Raw genomic sequence first — 20035 nt, 5'->3', positions numbered from 1 at the left:
CCCCATGCCCACCTTGTCGGGATACTGTGTCACCCAGACCAAGGAAGTGCTCTGGAGGAAGAAACCTCAAAAAAATAGGCAATTTGAAAAAGCTGGATTTGTCCCCTAATCTGGGTGACGGTGCAGGAATACCCCAAACCAGTACTGCACTGAAACCAGTACAGCAAGTCCATTCCCAGAGCTCCCAACTGCAAGAGCACTTGTCTTGCCTGAGTTGAGACATCACCAGCATAGATATCTTCATCTGAGCTGCATCCCTGGACTCCTTCGATAGTCAGCAGGGATGAATGGGCACTGTTGGGAACATTTTGCGTGAGCACCTGTAAATGTCTGTCTTGGGAAGAGAATAAAAACCCTTAAAAGGGCTAATTTCTCTGCGCTGGGCTGCAAAGGGAGCCCGTAGGACAAGAGGAAGTGGTGTCAAGTTGTGCCAGGGGAGGTTTAGATTGGATATTAGGAAAAATTTCTTTACTGAAAGGGTTATCAAGCACTGGAACAGGCTGCCCAGGGAAGTGGTTGTCACCATCCCTGGAAGTATTTAAAAGATGTGTAGTTGTGGCACTTAGGGACATGCTTTGGTGGTGGACTTGGCCACATTAGGTTAACGGTAGGCCTCGGTGATCTTAAAGGTCTTTTCCAATCTAAATGATTCTATGATTCTACCACGTTTGGTGTGATGAATCCCACCTGACTCTCTGTTACGTGTTTGTACAGTGCCAGTGTTGTAGATCCCAGATCTGTGACTCAGGCTGTAGGCAGGGTGATGATAATAACAATACTCCTGCAGTTGTTTTCTTAGTGATGAATTTGCCTCGATAGTCAGTGTTCTTCGGCCAGCCCCTAGGAATTAAACTCATTAAGCTCTCCTTGTTGATGGCCCTTTTGCTTACGGTGGTCTGAGGCTGAGGAGTACCTGCTCGTTGTTGGATGCTCTCCTTGACCTGTTTACCCTCATCCCACTTCGTGACCTGCGGGAAAGAGTTCACAAATTGGCTAAAGCAATTTCAAAACTGTAAAAAACAAACCCTCATTAGTTTCCTAAATCTAGTCCTCGTGTTGGGAATTTGGGAGATTGGATTTAAATCTATAGCAACATTTAATTTCATATTCACAGCGGGGTGGTTGCTGTAAGTGGAGGAGCGAGTTCATCTGCAGCACCAAATTGAATCTGAAAGTAAAATGCTTTTATTACCACTAGCCTCACAGCGGTGTTTCTCCCAGACTCATCTTTTCTGTTTCAAAAGCTGCTGCTCTTCCACTTCACGGTCTAATCCTTCCATCAAACCTACAAGCAGAGGCTGCAAACCCAACAAAATCTGTCATCTACACAGATGAACTGTATCCAGGCTATAAATACCCAAATCCATGGGGCAGTACTAGCAAAGCCAGGCTCAAGACTGTCTTACCTTTACTCTTAAAGCCACCCGTTTTAGGTTGCTTTACAGTTTCTGGAAGCATTCGGATTTTGCAAATAGGCATCCCAGCACTTGGAAAATGTAAAAAAAATATCATTCAGTCATTTTTGAGGGGGAAGAAGATTAAGACAAAACCCTCATCCTTGCCCAGACTGAGAAGAACCGCCATGGCTCTCTTGGGCTCAGCACTCGAGGAGAGCAGGAAGGGTTCCTACGTGGGGTCCTGGTGAAAACCTCATGGGGCTCTGGACATGCTGCATGGGTTTTGAAAACCAGCACTCTGCTTATGCAGGGCTTACCCAGCAGTTGCGCTTCTCAACATCTTCCTCTCAGCCTCCAAAAAGACGAGATGCACTGCGGATGCATGTATAATGTAGCAGCTTGCAAAATATGTTCTCCCATGCTTTTCTTTTCTTTTCTTTTCCTTTTTTTTTTTTTTTTTTTTTTAAAAGCCCCTAAATCACTATTTGCTGGCAGGTTTTTGGCTTTGGCTGAATTTTTTTTTTTAATTTTGCTGCATTTTTGGCTGAAAACTTTTTGGCCAGGCATTGCTAAAGACTTCCATTTTCAGCCTAAAATTCCTGGTTTGGGGCTGTTGAGTTTTGTTTGCGCGTTTGGGGTTTTTTGGATGAAAAAGAGAAAATATTGTGAGGGAGAATAATTTGAAGACAGAAGTCATTCCCTGTGAATAGGTTTGTTTAATTAATAACCCAGTTCTGCTTGAAACAAATTTTGGTGGAAGTTCTCTGACTATCACTACTATCCAACCACGCTGAGGCTGATGAGGCAGCGACTCTCCTCCGTGCTGTTTATATTAACATATGCAATGGCTTAGATCCCTGCAAAACTGTGGAGAGCTCTGCATTATTCAAGTGTTGGAGGAGGCAACAAAAAAATGATCCATGGTTATAATAAACTGCTTGCTATCTCTTGTTTCCATTAATAGCTCCTTTATAGCCCAAATGTTTGCATTGGAGTTGGGTGGTGTAGTTTGCACAGACCCTGGGAGGAGCAATGAATTGTGTTGGGCCAACCACCACCACTGATAATTGGCTTTTTCCTAGCTGGGTGAGGACTCCCGGCGCAAATTATTTTGTGCTGGGTGGGGAAAATGCCAGTGAACTGGGTAAAAATGCAGCTAGGGGCATTTCCAGAAGGACTGAATGGCATTGCAGTGGCTTGTGCATAGCTTGTCTTTTAGCTAGAAAGGGTTTAAACCCAATGGTTGGGTTCAACACAACAGTTGGGTTCAACCTTTCATTTAAATCCAATTATTAGGTTCAACCCTTCCTTTAAACCCAATGGTTGGGTTCAACCCAATGGTTTGGTTCAACCCTTTGTTGAATAAAGGCCTGAACCCAACACAGCTAAACCCTGCAGTGTGTGGGGGGTTTAGTTCTCAAACACTTCTGCATGGGGAGAGACCCCCATCTGTGCCCCTGAAGAGCTCTGCTGCTGTCTGCAGCCTGTGGCATCTGCCCTGCTCCTTGTAGCTAAATCTTTATGCTTCTCTGTTTTGTTTTTTTTTTTTTTTCTATTCAAAGGTGGGCCTTAATGTTCTGGTTCAGAGAGCAAACAAGTTTACCCCCGCCACTCGTCTCTTGATCCAGAGGTTTGTGCCATTCCCTGCTGTCGGTAAGAAATAACACCTTTTCTCTATATTCACAGTGTGGGCTGTAAACCTACCGGTGGCTAAAAGCCACTGGGATGGACACCTAACTCCTGCCTTCCTGCTTTATGCTGTCGCTGCCATGTCCCCTCGGTGGTGGGTGCCTGAGTTGGTGCAAACAGCAACAGGATGGTGCAAAGCAGCATTTCGGTGGGAAAACGATGCAAAGCTGCTGGTGGACACAACTCACGAGGCTTTGTCAAGCTGTACTTTCCACTCTCAAGCAGTTTAAAAAAGGATTGGTGTTGACTGGTCCTTGACTGTCCAAATTCGAGAGCATTTAATTTGTAAGATCTGATTTGAATCATGTCAAATTGAATCTTCAAATAAGCGGTAGCATTAGGGGTTTTTTACAATAAAAATGCAATGAAATGCTCCTACTCTGAATATACAGATTTCTAAGAGCCACTGATTAAAAAAAGACCAACTTATGTGAAGAATTAAGGCTGCTGCTGGCTTGTTGGAGCACAGAATAAACCCTTCTGCATTTTATCAGCTAACTGCTCAGTGTTTGAGAGAAGGGACGCACTGGACTCAGCCTTTGCTGAAGCCTGTGGTTACAACGTTCAGCAAATGATGAGTTATTTTAGCTGTGAAGAAATTGCCAGTGGCGTTAGGGTAATTTTTTTATATAAGCTTATTTATTTTTAAAGAAATTGTTCAAGCATGGAGGAAATCAGTAAACAAAGGGGTTTTGCTCACTGTGGCAGGTCTCTTTTCAACTGTGTTAGTGCAAAACATTCCTTTAAGCTTTTTCCTTTGCTGTTCAAGGGCCATGTCCTCAGAGCTTCACTTGAGGATGCCGAGACTCTTTACCTAGGTGTTGCTCTCAGTTTCTTTGCTCTTTCTGCTCCTTTTTTTACAAAGAGCTGGTTGCTCAGACCCTCCAGCCTTCAGTTCCCAAGTTGCCAGGGTTTTTTTTGCCCTTTTCTGCCAGAAAAACAGCCACTTGCCCTGTCTGCAGAGCAGGGGGTGATGGAGATTGTGGTCTTTAGGTTGCACTCGATCTTGTTTCTGAGCACTTTGCTTGTACAGGGGGCATCTGTGGACATTATCATTGTTTTCTTTGAACTTTCCTGGAATATATTTTTAGTGGGTTTCAGCTTTCTTTTGATTTTTATAACCAGGAGGGCTCTAGAGGTGAGTGCAAGACCCAGGAGGCAGCTCCAAGGCTGGGTTTGAGTCAGAGATGCACGTGGGAAGTCTTTGCTGCCAGCTTGCTCTATTTTCATACCAAGGTGTAAGGAGAAAGAGGTTACGCTTGTGTCGGCATTGATTGAGGACCCATAATTAATTTGTTTAGCCCGTAATTAATTCTCTAGTTCTTATTTTATTTGTGTACTGTCATGCTTCGTTATGTGCCAGGACATCAGGAATCCTCCCACTAATTGCCGTTTTGTGGTTCTGAAAGCTGCAAGTTACTGGTTTGCAGACCTGGACAAACTGTTTAATTAAGATGTGTCTTCCCACTGCTTTTGAACCACCAGCCCCCAGCAAAAGGGCAGAATTTCACTTTTTGTATGTGAAAAGCCAGACACTGGTGTAAAGCTCTTGCTCCACTACCAGTAAGCAGTTTTCTCCTGGCCTTTCCTTGCCTCCCTCTCCCAGCAACCTCGGCTGAGATGTGCTGGTTGATAGCAGCTGGAAAACTGGAGGTATGCATCAAAGCTTTATGGTCTCTAATCCCAAGGGGTCATGAGAGATGGAGACTCGGGGAAGTGCAGCTATTGCTTGGGTGGAAGGTGACCAGACTCCTAGCAGAGATGTTCATAAAGACTCTTGCAAAGCTTTGAGAAGCTGGGGTACGCACTGGGAAAGCCAGTCTCTGGGTCTTACTGCCCTCAGAGATGCTCTACATGTTGTGTCTGTCTTCTCTGGGTCATGTAACAGTTGTCTTTGCCCGATAAACTAAACCATATCTGCAGAAATGCTGCTTTTAGGGCATATTTAACAGAAGTGGTTCCTCCTTGAAATTCCACTTTCACCGTGAGACCCTGAGATGAGTGCGGGGCATGGGGATGTATCTGCAGGGTGCCCGCAGACCTCACTTGTGATAACACAGAATGCGGGCAGTTAGGAAAGCACCCAGGTGACTAGTGCAGGCTCCGATTGCTCCGATCCCCATGTCGCGGCCAGTGGTGGCACTGGAGCAGGGAGCCGGGAGGTCAGGCTGCGCCCTCACCCTCCGCCAAAGGTAATTTGTAGTAGCTGAAAATCACAAGTTGTCCAACAAATCCTCCCCAGCCCCAGGGGACGGATCCAGGAAACCAGCCCAGGTGGAACAGCTCATGGAAATGGCCAAGGCTCTGCATAGCCAGTGGCTGGCTTGGTGTAAAAGGGGTTCGTGCTTGCTGTTGGCCACTCTGGAGCATGATCTGGGTGGTGAAGTTGTACTCCATGAAGGTTTTCAGTACAGAGAAGGGAAGGAGTGTGTCAGCGCTGTGTTCCTGAGAGCCGTGATTCCCAGATTTGAGCATGAAGGGGCTTGACCCTTTCTTGGAGATGTAGGTAGTGAAGGATACCAACACCCAGGGTTATTGCAAGGAACCCAGTTTACCCGCTTCTTCCCAAGCACTGGGTGTGGATAGCTGTCACGAAGGTAAGGGGTGTCACTGGTGATGGCATGCTTTATACTGGAGTTGCACGTGGCTAAAAAATCCACAGAAAATCCCAAAGGTTGCATCCCAAACCTGTTCTGAAGGAAGTTAAAGCTGGTAGAAAGATACCCATTGGAGAGAAGGGAGGTGAGGAAGAGGAAGGATTTCTTCTCCTTGGGCTTCTTGGTTTTTTGTGGGTTGGGTTAAAATTGTTAAATGTGTTTAGGTGGTGCACAAGGATGTATTTAGTGTGTGGAGAGCACCCTGGTTTAGAAAGGATATATTTACACACATACAGAAGTAGGGTAATGGATTGCTTTTGTATCTGAACTCAGTTTCCAATGTGTCACTAAGTGTTTTCACAGAATTAGTTTCCAGGCTATATTATCACAATTTCTTTCCAAATTCTGAAAATCAAGTTGTCTACACATATATTTATTTATTTCTCATTCCCCTCTGTATTTGAGACATCCATGAAATCCAAGTTTACCCATAATTAACAGCATTTTCTGCTTTCTCAGAAAGCAGAACAGGAGCAGCTAAGACAGTTGCTTGTCTCAGACAAACAGGCTAGAATCAGGTTTTGAATTTGGGACCTAGTCAATCAATGAAGCCCTAATAGGATCCAGAGACTTGGAGAAGCATCTAGCTGTGGTGGGAGCTTCAGGTCTGGACACCCCATCATGAGTCTCGCAAGAGCCTTGTGCTGGTGCATCCTGGCCTGGCCAGAGCATCTCTGCTGGCGTGTTTTTATGTGTTCAGTCTTGACTGATAGCTAGAAGGACAGGGCATGTGAGTGTTAGAAAAAAAAGGGGGGCTAAACTTGCTTTAAATGAAATGCCTGTTTTCTTTTTTATCTTCGATTAAGGAGCTGAAGGGTTGGTAACACAGATATTTTGATAGATGGGAAGAGTGGTCCAGTAGTTCGAATATTAAAGAGAGAGACAGAGTGTGCGTGTGTGTATGTTCCTCTTATTCTCGAGTGTAAGGAGCATTTGTCACCACAAATCATCCTTGATTGCAGAAAGCTGCATTCGTATAGGGCTCACCCACCCACCACCCTCAAAAAATTAGACATTTGTTATATGACATGAATTGAGATTAATTAGCAAATATTAACCCATCAGGCAGTACAGAAACACATTTTTGGAAGCAGTGGTACTTGCAGCAACAGTGGGTTTGTGTTAGTTCTGGTTGGAAAGTTTGCAACAAAATGTGTGGGGGGGTTGCTGGAAAATGCCAGTTTATCAAAACCAAAACTTTTTTAGGAATTAGCAGCTTTTCCTTGGAAAAATTTAAGAAGTGCCTGGGCCCCAGAGAGGAGCTGCACCTGGGAAGGATGTTTCTCAATCCCAGCTCTTAACATGTTACTTGAGGAGCAGAATTTGGGGTCATCTCAAGAAGGTTACAAAAACCACAGGCTGGGCAAGGGGGGAGTTGTCAGAAAGGGTCCCAGACCTGCTCCCACCTCTGCCGTGAATGCAGGGCTGAGATCTGGGAAATGTCGTTTGGGAACCAGAGCTGTCCAAAGCGCTGCTGGTTTGTGTCATAGTTCAGAAAAATACTGTTAAAGTGAAGAAACGGGTCTCTAACTCTAGAAAATAAGCCCACAGAGCCATTTATCCCCTAAAACATGTGAAACGGGCAAATAGTCAGCAGGACCCTCACTAATGGGATACATGTTGATGGAAGCAACCCAACCTTGTCTTATTTGATTTAAAGGAATAAAAATTCTGTCTTCTTAAGAGCTCAGATCTAAGCTGTCCTTCATAGCTCAGTGAAATCCCTTGCAGTGTCTTTCCATCATATCTGCTAAAATCTGTTATTTAAGAAGAGTTTGTCTGCTGGCTTAGTAAAGGGAGTTAAGACCAGCTCTGGAGTGGTCAGAAGAGGCAGCTGTCAATCAGCAGTGCCTGATTGGCCAAGACCAACTGGCAGCCGAGTGCAAGGACCTGTTTTGACTTAGTAGGTCGAGATGTCGGGTGAAAGATCACTATGGAGGGTGGGAGCATGTGTGAACACCAATATCTGGAAATGCTGGTATTTCTTTGCATCAATACATTTCTGATTGTGGCAGCAGATCCCTTTGCAAGTAAAAGAAAATTATCTTGGTTATTATCTCCTCTTAAGAATCACATCTTTGTCTTGGTATAAGAGTGGCTCCTTGACTTGCAGAAACTTCTTGGCAGATTGATGCAAGCAAAGCTGAAGGGCTGTCATGGCGAACAGAAGCCTGCCATTTGGTACTGACCAGGGCTGCGTTGCTAATCATCGTGCTTTTCTCATCCTCAGCTAGTGCCAATATCTGCAATGTTGTCCTGATGAGGCACACAGAGCTGGAAGAAGGAATTGATGTTTTGGACAATAACGGAAACATTGTCGGGTCTTCCAGAATTGCTGCAAAACACGTATGTACCTGTGATGTTCCTGGCAAGCGCTTGGGTGAGCTTGTACACAACTGGCCTTCAGGCTCAACAAATCCCACAGCCGTAGGAATTGATGACTTGAAAGAGCTAGAAATAGATGAGCTTTACCTATCATGCAGGAAGAGTGAAGCGGCAAAACTTAATGCCTGCGCTGTACCCACATGTGCAGTTGAGTAGCCACAAAACTGATTGTGCTGGTGGACACAGGCTCTTGTCATGCAGGCAAATTTGGTGACTGACCTTGATGGTTTGGAAGGGCACAGACTGACATCAGGAAGATCCTGTACTACCCTGATGCTTTCACAGCCTTAGGATTTCTTTGTGGAAACTTGTAAGCAGTTCATGTTGAATAGGAAGCAAAGATAACTTACACCTTTTTCTAAATTAGGAAGACTTAATTTTCAAGCTGAGTGGCTTTTTAACCCTTCCCGTGTCAAAGCTGCATTAACAATTGCCAATCAAAGCTTTGTGAGGGTAGCCAGATGTTTTTATCCTCATCCTAACACCTGATTTGTTTTCCCCTGTAACCTACTCTCTGCCATCTGCCTGCAATTATTCCCTTTTCTTCCCTTCTTACATAGTTTTGTCTTCCGAGCATCATCTGATTGTCTGAGGCATGTTGTTTCCAAGTGGGCTTTAATCTGAAATGTAAAGCATGTACCAAAGCACACGCCCAGGCAGAGGAGTTAATAATATAATGCTTGGCATTTCTCTCGCTCCTTCTGTCCAAGGCTCTTAAGGCACTTCATAGACAGCAATTAATGTACAGATTTACAGTCCTCGGCAAGAAATGGGAGATCTCTAATATCTCTCCATATTGCTGTTTAACACGGAGATTAAAACAATCTGTTGAAGGGCTCGGAGATACTTATTTGAGCCAGTTTTCCTCACTTACATTAACTGGCTTCAGGACCCAGCTTCCCCTCTCCATCCTAATGGTCGAGGGGAAGACAGACAACATAGAAAATAAATATTAAAAGTGAAGGTACTGTAAATGTGATTTAGGTGGAGTTTAAACATCAAATTTGGGACTTCTGAGAACTGCTCAGCTGCCATCTAATCCCAGTGCTTCTTCCTGAATAGCTTAGTACTGGGTTTTGTCATGGAAAATTTGGCAGATCCTTAGTGTAACACATCTGCGCCTCTCTGAGACCTTCTCCCAGTTTGGAAGGATTGAGTGCTCCCAAGGCTGGCCGTATGTATAAGTTTCAGCATTTCCATCCAAAATCTACAGTATCCTCTGCCTAGGTCTGCTGAAGCCCCACGCATGGTCGCAGTGCTTGGAGCATCCCAGGTAGGTGCTGGCAAAGGTGGTTGGAAGAGGTAAATGAAGGCACAGTGGTACTTAAACACCTTGCTAGAGCACCCATGATCTTCTCTAGGTCTCATCTCGGGGTAATTTATATATATCATGCTGCCAAGCTGTTCTGTTTGCTGCTTCCTGGTGAATCTTGCCAGAGAGAAAGCACCAGCGGAGGGACAACCGTAGCTTCACAGTTGGGCGTCTTCCTGGGAGAGGAGAGCCCAGTGTGTTACGATGCTTTGCAGTAAACCACCAGTGATTAAAGAGCAGAAACAAGTCTTGGAGCAGGCAATAAGGTGCTGCATTCCCCCAGCACGTAATTGAAGTTGAAACTCAGTTGAGAGAGGAAGTGTTGAAGCTGCTGCTTAGCCCATACTCAGATATTTCACCTTACAACATCTTCCAGGCAGCTGTTTTGCCTCTCTTCCTTACATGTTTGCGTAAGAATATGATGAGATGTTGGAGTGCTTTTGGTCACATAAAGTGAAATCAGGGAAGCTATCAGGTGTCTCTGTTTATTCCATTGTGACCAAGCATGGGCTGCAGCCCATCGTTTGGAGCAACAGAGTAAAAATAGGTTGTATACAAATAGCTGATAGCAAAGTTGAAAGCGTGTGTTGATACATTCATTCACATATGCAACAGAAGAAAGGCCAGCCAAACCATTTCTGTGCCCACGTGTTGATTGCTCAGTGCAGGTACATCCTGAGATTTGTTTTACATGTCTTGGCTTTGTTTGTTTTTCCTTTTCAGGCACTGCTAGAAACGGCTCTGACTAGAGTGGTCCTGCCAATGCCTATACTGGTTCTACCTCCAATTATTATGTCCATACTGGAAAAGTAAGTGTTGGGTAATACAAAAGTGGGGCTTTTCAAGGGGAAGGGAGAAAAGATCCTCAGTAGGTGTTATTCATTGGTATTTCTTAGCATTGGTCCATCAAAGACTTTTTTTCTTATTAAAATTTTCATGTTTCATCATTTTTGACCATTGTTGTAGGCTGTTAAAGTGTTATATTGATATGGTTATTTTAAATTATCTTTCTGAGACCCCAGCGGTTTGAATAACCCTATACTGTAGGGTCAGTGTGAGCCAAAACTCTCTGAATTCAGTGGAAAAGTGTCCATAAGTTTTCAGTCCTCCACTTAGCAAACATTAGAGCTGCCACCTGGGGTCAGACTAAAGATCTGGGCCAGCGATAGTGAGTATAGGGACTTGTTGACCACACGCTGCATCCAGACCACCTTGGCCACTGTTGGACTTGCTTATGCCCTGTTTGAACTCACTTGTACTTTCTTTCAAAAACATCCTGTGGCTTGGACTTCCCCAGAAGATTATGTGGTTCACATACCCTGCAGAGATTTGCTTTCCATTACTGTTTAAGCCAGAATCTCTCCTGGCAGATGTCTCTGTGGAGCCTCAGTGCTAGGAGAGTTGGCAGGAAAGGGCAGGGTTATTATTTCATGTCCAATTATCTCCTCGCAGAGTTCTTAATAGCAAAAGAAACCCAAACTGCCCTGTCCATTGGCCATTCTCCCACCTTGCTTTCCAACACCTCCGCTTTTTCTTCTGCCCCTAGATGCTGTGAGCCTCTTTGGAGCTGTTGGGTGCCTATGGCTCGTAGGACACCCATCAGCAGCTCATTTGGTGTGAATGATCCGTGGGGTGGGGATCACCTTGCCAACCTCTGGCGACTGATTAGTGCATTGAAAGATGGGGGTGCTAAAGGGCTTGCTACCTTTGTTGAGACAGCCAAGCTGGAAGCACTCTTTAAACAAATCTGTTGATAATGGCTGCTCTAAAGCACTCCACTGACAAAGTAAATAGTAATTAGTACGATTAGGGATTGACCCATAGCTTTGGCTAGCCTTGTTTACTCTTGTAGAAACACCCCTGGGCAATTTTCTCTCCTTAACAGAAGGGTCAGGGCTGCTTCTGTAAATTTGGAGACTGATTTTTAACATCTAAACTTAAAAATATAGATATAGGCTGGTACCCCTCTAGCACCTAGAGGCTCTCACCAAGATTGGTTCCTCCCATGGCCTGAGCGTGGGGAGAAACAGGGGAACAAACTCTGTTTTGGGAACTCTAAAGTAAGTTCTTTCAGCCCTCTTCAGCCAAAATATACTGTTTTCCTTTCTTTTTCAAAAGGACTGTGGTGGTTCCCTGTGGCAGGGCACAGTCTTGCTAACACTTGCTGCAAGCCATTGTTTGGAGATGGCTGCTGGGGACACACAAGGACAAGGGGTAGATTCCAGTCCCCTTAATTTTGTGCAAAGGGTTTGATTGTCACTTCATGCTCCTCCTTGACAAAAGCTCTGCAGCCTCTTTCCTGCTCCAAGACCCCGTGTCACCCACACAGTCCCCCAGTCCATGATCTACCCACAGGGTCTGCTGGGGAGGTGCTCAGGAGCGACCGTGTCTTACTCTGGAGTACCTTACTCAGGGCTTGCTCAAAATCATGTGTAAGAAGAACAGGGACTGTCACTTATCTTTGTACCCCAGCGTCTTGGCAGCTTCCCTGCTTCATATTCAGACGCGTGATTCTAGCCTTTATAATCTCATCAAAGCTGCTTTGCTGTTGTCAGTTGAGAGGACTTCTGTTTTCATCTGTCCACATGCCAGACACTTCAGAAATGCCACCGATTTGTGATGTTCTTACTACAGAGCTCTTTCTTTTCGCCTTTCTGTCACACTGAGGCTTTGCACTGAAGTTGCTGCGTGTGTTACCGCTGGCTTAACACGGGCACTGGTTCCAGTCTAACCCTATCTTGGTGATTAGCTCATCCAAGAAAGATTACCCCAGAGGACAAACTATTTTGTTGCTGTATTTCAGAGGATCTTTGCTATTCTGGTTATCAACAGGAACAGACAAAAATCTTTATGTGCAAAAATTCAAGGTTTGTAGAAAACTGGTCTGTCAATGATTGTGTCCAGTAGGAAACACTGAGGACCATCATAGGTCTTGCTAAGCATCCACAAGCTTAAATAAAACTAATAGTAAAATTTGCTTCGTACTTGGGGGCATCATAACTTCTTGTATTGATAAGAGTTTTACTAAATGCGCCTGTGCTCCGTGCAAGACTTACTGAAACTAATTTTATCTGTCAAGCAAATGTGGACATACAGGAGATTGTCTTCAAAAAGTCATTTTAACTAATAGAAAGACTTAATTCAGGTTTGTGAGAGAATACTTTCCTTCCCACCACCCCCAAATGAAACTCTGTAGATATAAAAATATCTGGGCACTGCTTTTGCTTGCCTAAATTCTCCTTAGAGCTTTGTGCCTACTGTTTCACTTTTCCATCAAATATCTTTGGATTCCTGGAAGCCTGTGAGTGAGAAACAGCAGGGATAGGAGTGGGGTGCGGTTTGGCCATGCAGCTAGAGGTGGTGGTATCACTCTAGGACATGGAAGCATCCACCTGACATGGAGACCATTCCTTTCCATAGCTGAGGGATTTGCAGTCCAGGTGTCAACTCAGAGATCTTTTAAAGTGGTTACCGAAGGACACAGTCAGAGGTGAAACCTCATTTTGGAAAAACACTTGGAGCATTCGCTGAAAAGTTTAATTTTTTTAATTTAGTAGAATTTTAGCTAGACTAGGGTGTTTTTAATGGGACTCATATCAAGGCATGCATTATCAATTTATTTATAGAAATCCTTACAGTGTCTATAAATGAGAAAGACGAGAGTGACGGCTTATTATTTGGAGGCTGGAGATCTGGAATCAGAAGTCACAATCTGGATCCTTTACTAAGTCATTTGCATTTGGGGTTGTGGCGAAGGAGGAGAGCGATTCTCCTGCCTTGTGTTTAAGTCCGGGTGGAAGTGGGTGACTGCTGCAGTTGGGTGGGAGTTGCACCACCCCGGGAGCAAGCTACGTGCTCCCAGCAGCGGTTTTCAGGTTCATGGAAAACTTGCTCCCTCGTTTTCGTCTCGGTATTCCAAAAGTTTATTTTAACTGGCCAGTTTCTGGTCGTCGTCTTTCCACTTGGATCCAGGTCTTTCCTCTCTCTCAGCCATCTCTCCATCTGCATGTTTTAACTCCCCCAGCTGCCTCTCTCGTCTCTTGTGCCATTTTTTTCAGCTCTCTTGGCTTCTCTCGTCTCTTTGCCTGCTGTGTATTTTAACTCCCAGGGCCGCCTTCTCTGCTCTCCAAGTAATTCAATGTTACCTCCCACTGCTGAGCTCCGCAGCGCGCCATTCTTTCCCCATGTTTCATGCATTTCCTGCTGCTTGGACGCTCTGTTGAAGCAGCTAACATATAGAATCAATGTTTATTTTGAGACTACATATGCCATGCGGGGAACACGGTGTCAGTTATTTTGTGCAGATGTATTCTCATTTAAGTTTTATAAATAATATCCGCGTTGGCAACTTTAATACGGAAAAATATTGGTTTCACATTGTCTATGAGACGAAGACGACTCATCTATGGGATGTAGCTGACTTTAGAGCAGACAGTGGAAACTTCATTGGTACCTCCATGTCACGGATGTGTGGGGACAACTACATCCACTGCATTAAGTTGGACTTCTAGTCCCTCAGACATTTCTCTTTATTCAGATGCTTCTGTGAATCCTTTTGTCTGGTAGTTATGACGAAATTTGGGAAATGGTGCAGGTTTCTCCCAGCCATCATCCAAGACTTCTCCAGTAGTTTTTGTCCAGCTTCCGACTCCTTGCAGACTTGAAGCCCATCACACAGCTGGTCTATGCATAGACCATCCAGGTCTGTGTGTAAGTGCAACCTCAGGCTCCCCTGTAGGCTGAGCTCTGTGGTGGGAGAGCCTAAATCCAGTTCATGTGGCCTGGACAAGTAGCGGACAAGCTCAGTCCACCAGCAATGTCTGCTGCGGACACTTTCAGCTAATAGCTGGCAGTGGAGATTGAAGAATGTAAGCTCTTCTTATCTCTTTATCCTAAAGCCTCTTCTCTGCCTCATAGTACAAGCAACCTCCGAGGGTCTGAAGCTCAGCAGAAGGTCTGAGGATGGGCTCCAGGAGCTCATGTATGTCAGGCTAGACAAGAGGAGGCCCGAGAGCTGACTGTGCAGTGTTTATGGAGGAGAGAGAAAGCTGGAACTGTTGGCAATGGGCAAGAGCTGAGAGAGAAGTGGGAAGCAGAATAGTTGTGTCCATGTAAGAGGAGCGTTTCTACTCTTTCTTCATCTCCACATCATCCTGATCTTGTGGCAGAGCTGCCACACATGTCAGCATCCTCATGCAGCAGTTGTCAGGGCTGTTTTCCTGTAAAGCTCATAAAATTAGGATGCTCCCAGGCTGGATCAACATTACAGAACTACTCTGGCTTAGCTAAGTTGGTCTAACCATGAAAAATGGATTCCCTTGATGGATAGCCAGTGCTCAGGCCATGATTCTGTGATGCTGGAAAGGAGTTTTCTGCAGCTTAAACCAAGTTTTTCACTGCAGAAATGTGTGTGAGGTAGGAGGCCCTCCTGGACCTCGTGTTCATGACCTTTTGCTAGAGATATTCTCCTTCTGACAGTGTGTGCAGAATGTTTCCTACAGGTGCTCTTCCTCCTCTGATGTGCAAAGTCTCTCCGTCCAGCTAAACCCCCGCTGAAGTTTGTTTAAACTAAACAGCTGCCAGCAGTGACACCTTAAACTGCTGTGGCTGTTTCCAGAGTAAACATTGAAACTGCTCCTTTAATTATGTCAATCAAGCACAAAAATCCCCCAACCTCACTCTGTTTGCTTCTGCTGTGTCCTCTGGAGGGGGCACTGGGGCTACAGCCAAAAGCAGGAGATGGTGCTTGGCAAGGACAGCGGTGGCCTGGCTGGAGAGGACAGCAGATAGAGCTACTCATTGGTAGAAGAGCTCAGCATTCCCCAAATGACCCCAAATGAGTGAGAAAAGCTCAGAAACACCCTCTGCAGATAGCAGAAAGACCTGACAGGCTCTCTGAAGCAGAGACGTGATATGGTGCTGGCTCTGGGAGGTTCTCAGCAGAACTGGGATCTGGGGTCAGACAACCACCCCAAGGTTTGTTTGCACATCAGAGGGGTGTTTTGAATCCTGGGCTCTGAGGAGCCTGGGATGCCTCGGTATACCCAAGGCTTCAGCCTCCAGCGCTTTTCTTACCCCGCCGGCATCCTCGGCGTCTTGCGATGTATGTATTAGCTTTGAACCTGTTTATACCAAACACTACAGAAACCCCACAGAATCTGTCAGCTGGGAGACTTTGGTTAACTCCTGTCATATTTAGTTTAGCATCTGACACCTCCTTCTAGACAAATACAGCTCTGGTTCACTGAACCTGATAACTCCTTTTTAGTACAGCAACTGACTTCCATATGGAATAAATTACAGTACCTCTTGAAAAATGCCAGAGGCAGCTGCCAAATTATGCAAAATTTAAACCACTAATGAACAATGTGATGAAAGTTGAATGAAGGTGTATTTACAAGATCTACAACACACTGTCTCTGCGGAGCAGATGTACTGTCTGTACAAGTATGCGTGTGTCTGTGTATATACCTACGTACATGCACACTCATGCATATTGAAATGATATCCGTAAGGTCTAGCTGGTTTAGGTATATCTGTTAACAGTAAGCGCTACCTAGGATCAGTAAGCCAGAAGCTCCCCAGTGTGTTATTGCCTTTTTAATACCTGCTAGGCAAATTTTGTGACGGCAAATTGCAGAAAGAATAGGCATTAGGGGGCTTCGAAGGGGAGTAAAGAAACAAATCTTTAAAAAAAAGAAGAAGAAAAAAGAGAGAGGAGGAGGGCAGTATTGCAAAAATGCACGTTCTTTGCCATCCAAAGGTTCATGTATAAACGTGGATCACTTACACTAGTGAGGCAGACCACTGGTGCTAAAAATTTGGCTTCTAAAATTGGGAACAATAAAACATACATATTACTGTCTTCCTGCAGATTTCCAATGTGAGACCTTCTCTTGGTGCAAACTTTTCAATCCCATATTGTCTAATCTGAGCGCCAAGGTTTAGTTCACCAGAGCCTGGCCAGTCCTGTCCTGTGTGCATGATGACAGTCTGTAAATCTACTGTTCTCATATGAGAATAGCTTCAAGTACTTCTGCAGAATTACTGGTAGGGTAAGACGATATTTGCTGTTGTGATTATAGCAGTCTGCTTCAGAAGATGCCAATGGCAAAGTTGGGCTGTCAAGGGGATCTAAAAGTCCAGACTTCCACCTCCCTGATTGAACCCCTTGGCAGAGCACACAGGACAGTGTTGTAAACTAATTCACTCTTCAACAAATGGATATTAATATTATTTATTTTTAATCTGCTATAATACACTGCAGTTAAACCCTCTGGAAACATCTAATCTTTCACTTCCGATGGGGGGCTAATGGGTGAAAAGAGGGGTTTTGATTGCATTTGACAGCTAACAAAATGCAGCATGCAATATTTAATATTCTTCTGAGATTGGTGTCGAGAGCAAAGATGCTAGGTACAGAAGAAAAGTGGACCTTTCGACTAATTATGAGTCATTTATTCTGAACCACACAAATTTTAGAATCTGAATCCCAATTAAGACATTACACTACATGTGTTAATTAGTCCCCTCTCCTTTTTAAATCAAGGCATAACTCTTCTTAATTAGGAGGTTAGCCATTGTAATTTGAACTGGCCTGAGTTGAAGCACTCCTGGAAATCACACCTGGGGGCTGTACTGGGGATCATTTTAAATTGGTTGAGTTTTTACTTGGGTGATTATAAGGTCCCCAACAGGGTAGTAATTAAAGAGGGTGCAGCTTCCAAATTAAGATGTCAGGGGTGGTATAAGCAGTGATGTCTTGGTTCTAAACTGTACTTGAGGGAGGCTTGAAGGATGCTGTTCATATGATTTTCTCAGCAAGGGCTCTCATGGATCACAACAGCTTAAGCAGGAGAATAAATCACTTCCAGGAGTTGCCCCTCTGCATCACAGGGACTAGTTATCACAGCTTATTGATGGCAATTCTTGAAAGTTGCATTTGTTAAAAAGCGTGGAGCAAGGTAACCTGCTTTCCTGACTCGGACAAAATCCTTGTGGACTTCTGCAGGAGCCTTAGGCTAGATCATGCTCTATGCAAAACAAGGTAGCTAAATATTGGAGAACAGAAGCTTGGCTTTCACAGCACAAACTGATAGGATCAACTCCGTCTCGATAGCTTATTAGTGAGGAGCTGAGATATTGGAGGAGTTAAGACTCTGGATCTTGTTTTCCTTCCCCACTTCCCCCAAACCTTCTCAAGATGAAGACAGCTTTCAGCAAGCATCATTAGCAAAGGGCGAAGAGTCTGAATGTTCAGACACACAGACAACGTACAGCAGGGTAACAAGTTCCCACACATCAGCTGCTCCGTTATAATTCATCAGGTGCGTGTTTGTAGCCTGCAGTAAACGTGGAGTAGACGGGGGTTGAGGTAATCTGTTATCTTGCATTGGCTGCAGGCACGGGCTGCCTGGGAAGATGTGCCTGCAAAATCACTTGTGGGTGTGCCAAAGCAGGCTAGCAGCATGCCCTGATGTGGGAAGGGTTGCTTGGCTTGGTTTTGGTGGGCACCTTGTGAATGGTGCGCACTGGATTAGAAATGCTTTTTAAAAGCCTGGTGATGGTAACCGCAGTGATGTTTAGCAGTTAGTGTAATCTTCCTTGACCAAAAGAGAGCTCCTGTGTTATCACCCCAGTGGAAAGGCATTAACTAGCAAATCTTTGCCAATGTTTGATGGCAGGACGCCGTGAGGCATTGGCATCCTCGAGATCAGGATGGACACGGGACAGATGCATACTGGGACTAAGGCCATAGCTGATGACCCAGCAGCGAATCTGCTCACTCTCTACATTGCTAATATACACTGAATGTTCAAACAAAACTCACTACCAGGTTGCTGGTTTATATTGCCAGTTGTTTCAGATTGGTAGAAGAAAGTTGAATGACAGGTGTCCTTTTGGTGTAAATAGCTCCAGAACAAACCCCTCAAGAATTACATTTTTCCCCTTAACATTTATAAACTGTCTGAGGTCCTGTATCCTGCAATATACTTAACATGCCACCTTCTACCAGCTAAATGTTGTCCCTGTCATTTGGTGTTAATTGCATCAGAAGGGTCACTTAATGGGTCATTATCAGAACCTGACCTTGCAGGTATCTTAAAGTGTTTGCTGTTAACAAGTCCTGAACTCATAAATATCCCCTGGGGACAGCAACTGTTAAACCATCTTTATCACCCACTCTGCAGATGTTTGATTTTTAACAAATTAAGTTATTGTTGAGTTTACTACTTTATTACCCCATTAACAGAGTCATGTGCCTTTTTGAGTACCACCACATGATAAAGCAGACAAAGTTCACAGTATCTCTCAAGAACCTAATTTCTTTCTGCTCACTCAACTTAGTCTCCAGAGTCTTAATGCAGGTGACACCTGCATGCAGCCAGATTATGTCGTGTGCCATTTACTCCAGTGCGAGATGGTTTGAAATGGGGGAAGCATGTGTGAAGTGATCCTGTTTTGATTTAGATCCGAGCACTTAGGTTGGTGTGGGCTGTGTAACCACAGCAAATGCAAAAGCACAGTGTGCAGGACTCGGGATCTTTTGTGGGTGAACTTGTTGATGACCTACTAAGAAGAAACCTAGACCAGTTAGGGAGAGGGAGACCAGTGGGTCTAGGTGAACACCAGTGTCTGTGCTGATGATGGCATGCGCTTACCTGGTCTATGAAATGGTCTAACAAACCCTTTCCTTTCCAGAACATCACTCCTGAGATCCCGTCCCCGGATGATTCTCCCAGTCCAAAGCCTTGTGTGCCTCGCTGCCTTTGGCCTGGCCCTTCCCTTGGCCATCAGTCTCTTCCCGCAGATGTCCGAGGTCAGTACATGTTTGGTCACTGTGGTGGGATATCTCAGAGGGGCTTACCAATGCCACTGCTTGTTTTGCCTTCCTGGATAATAGTCTCATTCCTATGGGGCCTCCTCCATTTTTGGATGAAGTCGGTTGCTGTCTTCACTTGAACAACTGTAGATTCACCGGGCAGATGATGGTTATGTTAGTCCCTCCTGTTAGGGCATGCTAGCGTAGCACAGATCAATATCACGTGGCTTTCCATACTTCTAACCAGTGTTTGGATCCTGTGGTGGGAGAAACCTTAGTTCCACCCAGCAAACGCATCTTTTACAGGCAAGGATGGTCCTGTGTGATCCTCCTCCCTTCCATCGCATCCGTTGTTCTCCCACAGGGATGGTCTGCTCCAGGCCTCTCCCATGTGGAGGACATTTAGTAATCAAAACACCAGGGATCAGGGGGACAACCAGGTTGGAATAGGGTGTTTCTTTAAATGTATGAGGATAACGTTCTGCCTACTTGATCGCCAGTCAGAGGAGTGTCTCAGCTAGCACAGTGGGTATCCTGTCCCTCTTTAGTGATACCTAGGTGAAGTCTGATCAGATCACAAGTCAAGGGATGTTGGTGTTTCTGACTGATGACTTCTGCTCTGAGACTCCAGCTGGGTTCATCCTGTCTTGTCTGGGGACGTGAGCTTAGTCAGAGCTGAGCTGCACCAGGGAGAACATGGCTTGGCTCACCCTCTCCCATGACAGTGGTGTTTCCTCGGTGCTAACCTAGTGAAAACAAGTTTTTGCCCATT

At 44.9% G+C, this 20035-nt stretch overlaps 1 protein-coding gene across 4 annotated transcripts in view; it reads left to right on the top strand.

Moving 5' to 3' along the window:
* Window positions 1-20035, top strand: part of SFXN5 (sideroflexin 5) — a 101133-nt gene that overhangs the window by 60982 nt on the left and 20116 nt on the right. For 3 of the 4 annotated variants that reach the window (XM_030024757.2, XM_030024779.2, XM_030024763.2), the window contains exons 10-13: window positions 2960-3050; window positions 7974-8089; window positions 10164-10249; window positions 19143-19260. In XM_030024757.2, coding sequence (XP_029880617.1) covers window positions 2960-3050; window positions 7974-8089; window positions 10164-10249; window positions 19143-19260 — 411 coding nt within the window. Of the gene's footprint in view, window positions 1-2959; window positions 3051-7973; window positions 8090-10163; window positions 10254-19142; window positions 19261-20035 lie in introns of those variants that run through there. The other variant, XM_030024769.2, reaches the window with a different exon arrangement.

The sequence above is a fragment of the Aquila chrysaetos genome, chromosome 1 (assembly GCF_900496995.4).
Source record: "Aquila chrysaetos chrysaetos chromosome 1, bAquChr1.4, whole genome shotgun sequence".
Taxonomy (NCBI): Eukaryota; Metazoa; Chordata; class Aves; order Accipitriformes; family Accipitridae; genus Aquila; species Aquila chrysaetos.
Note: the sequence above shows the minus strand (reverse complement) of the source record. Positions and strands in the feature narration are given on the sequence as shown.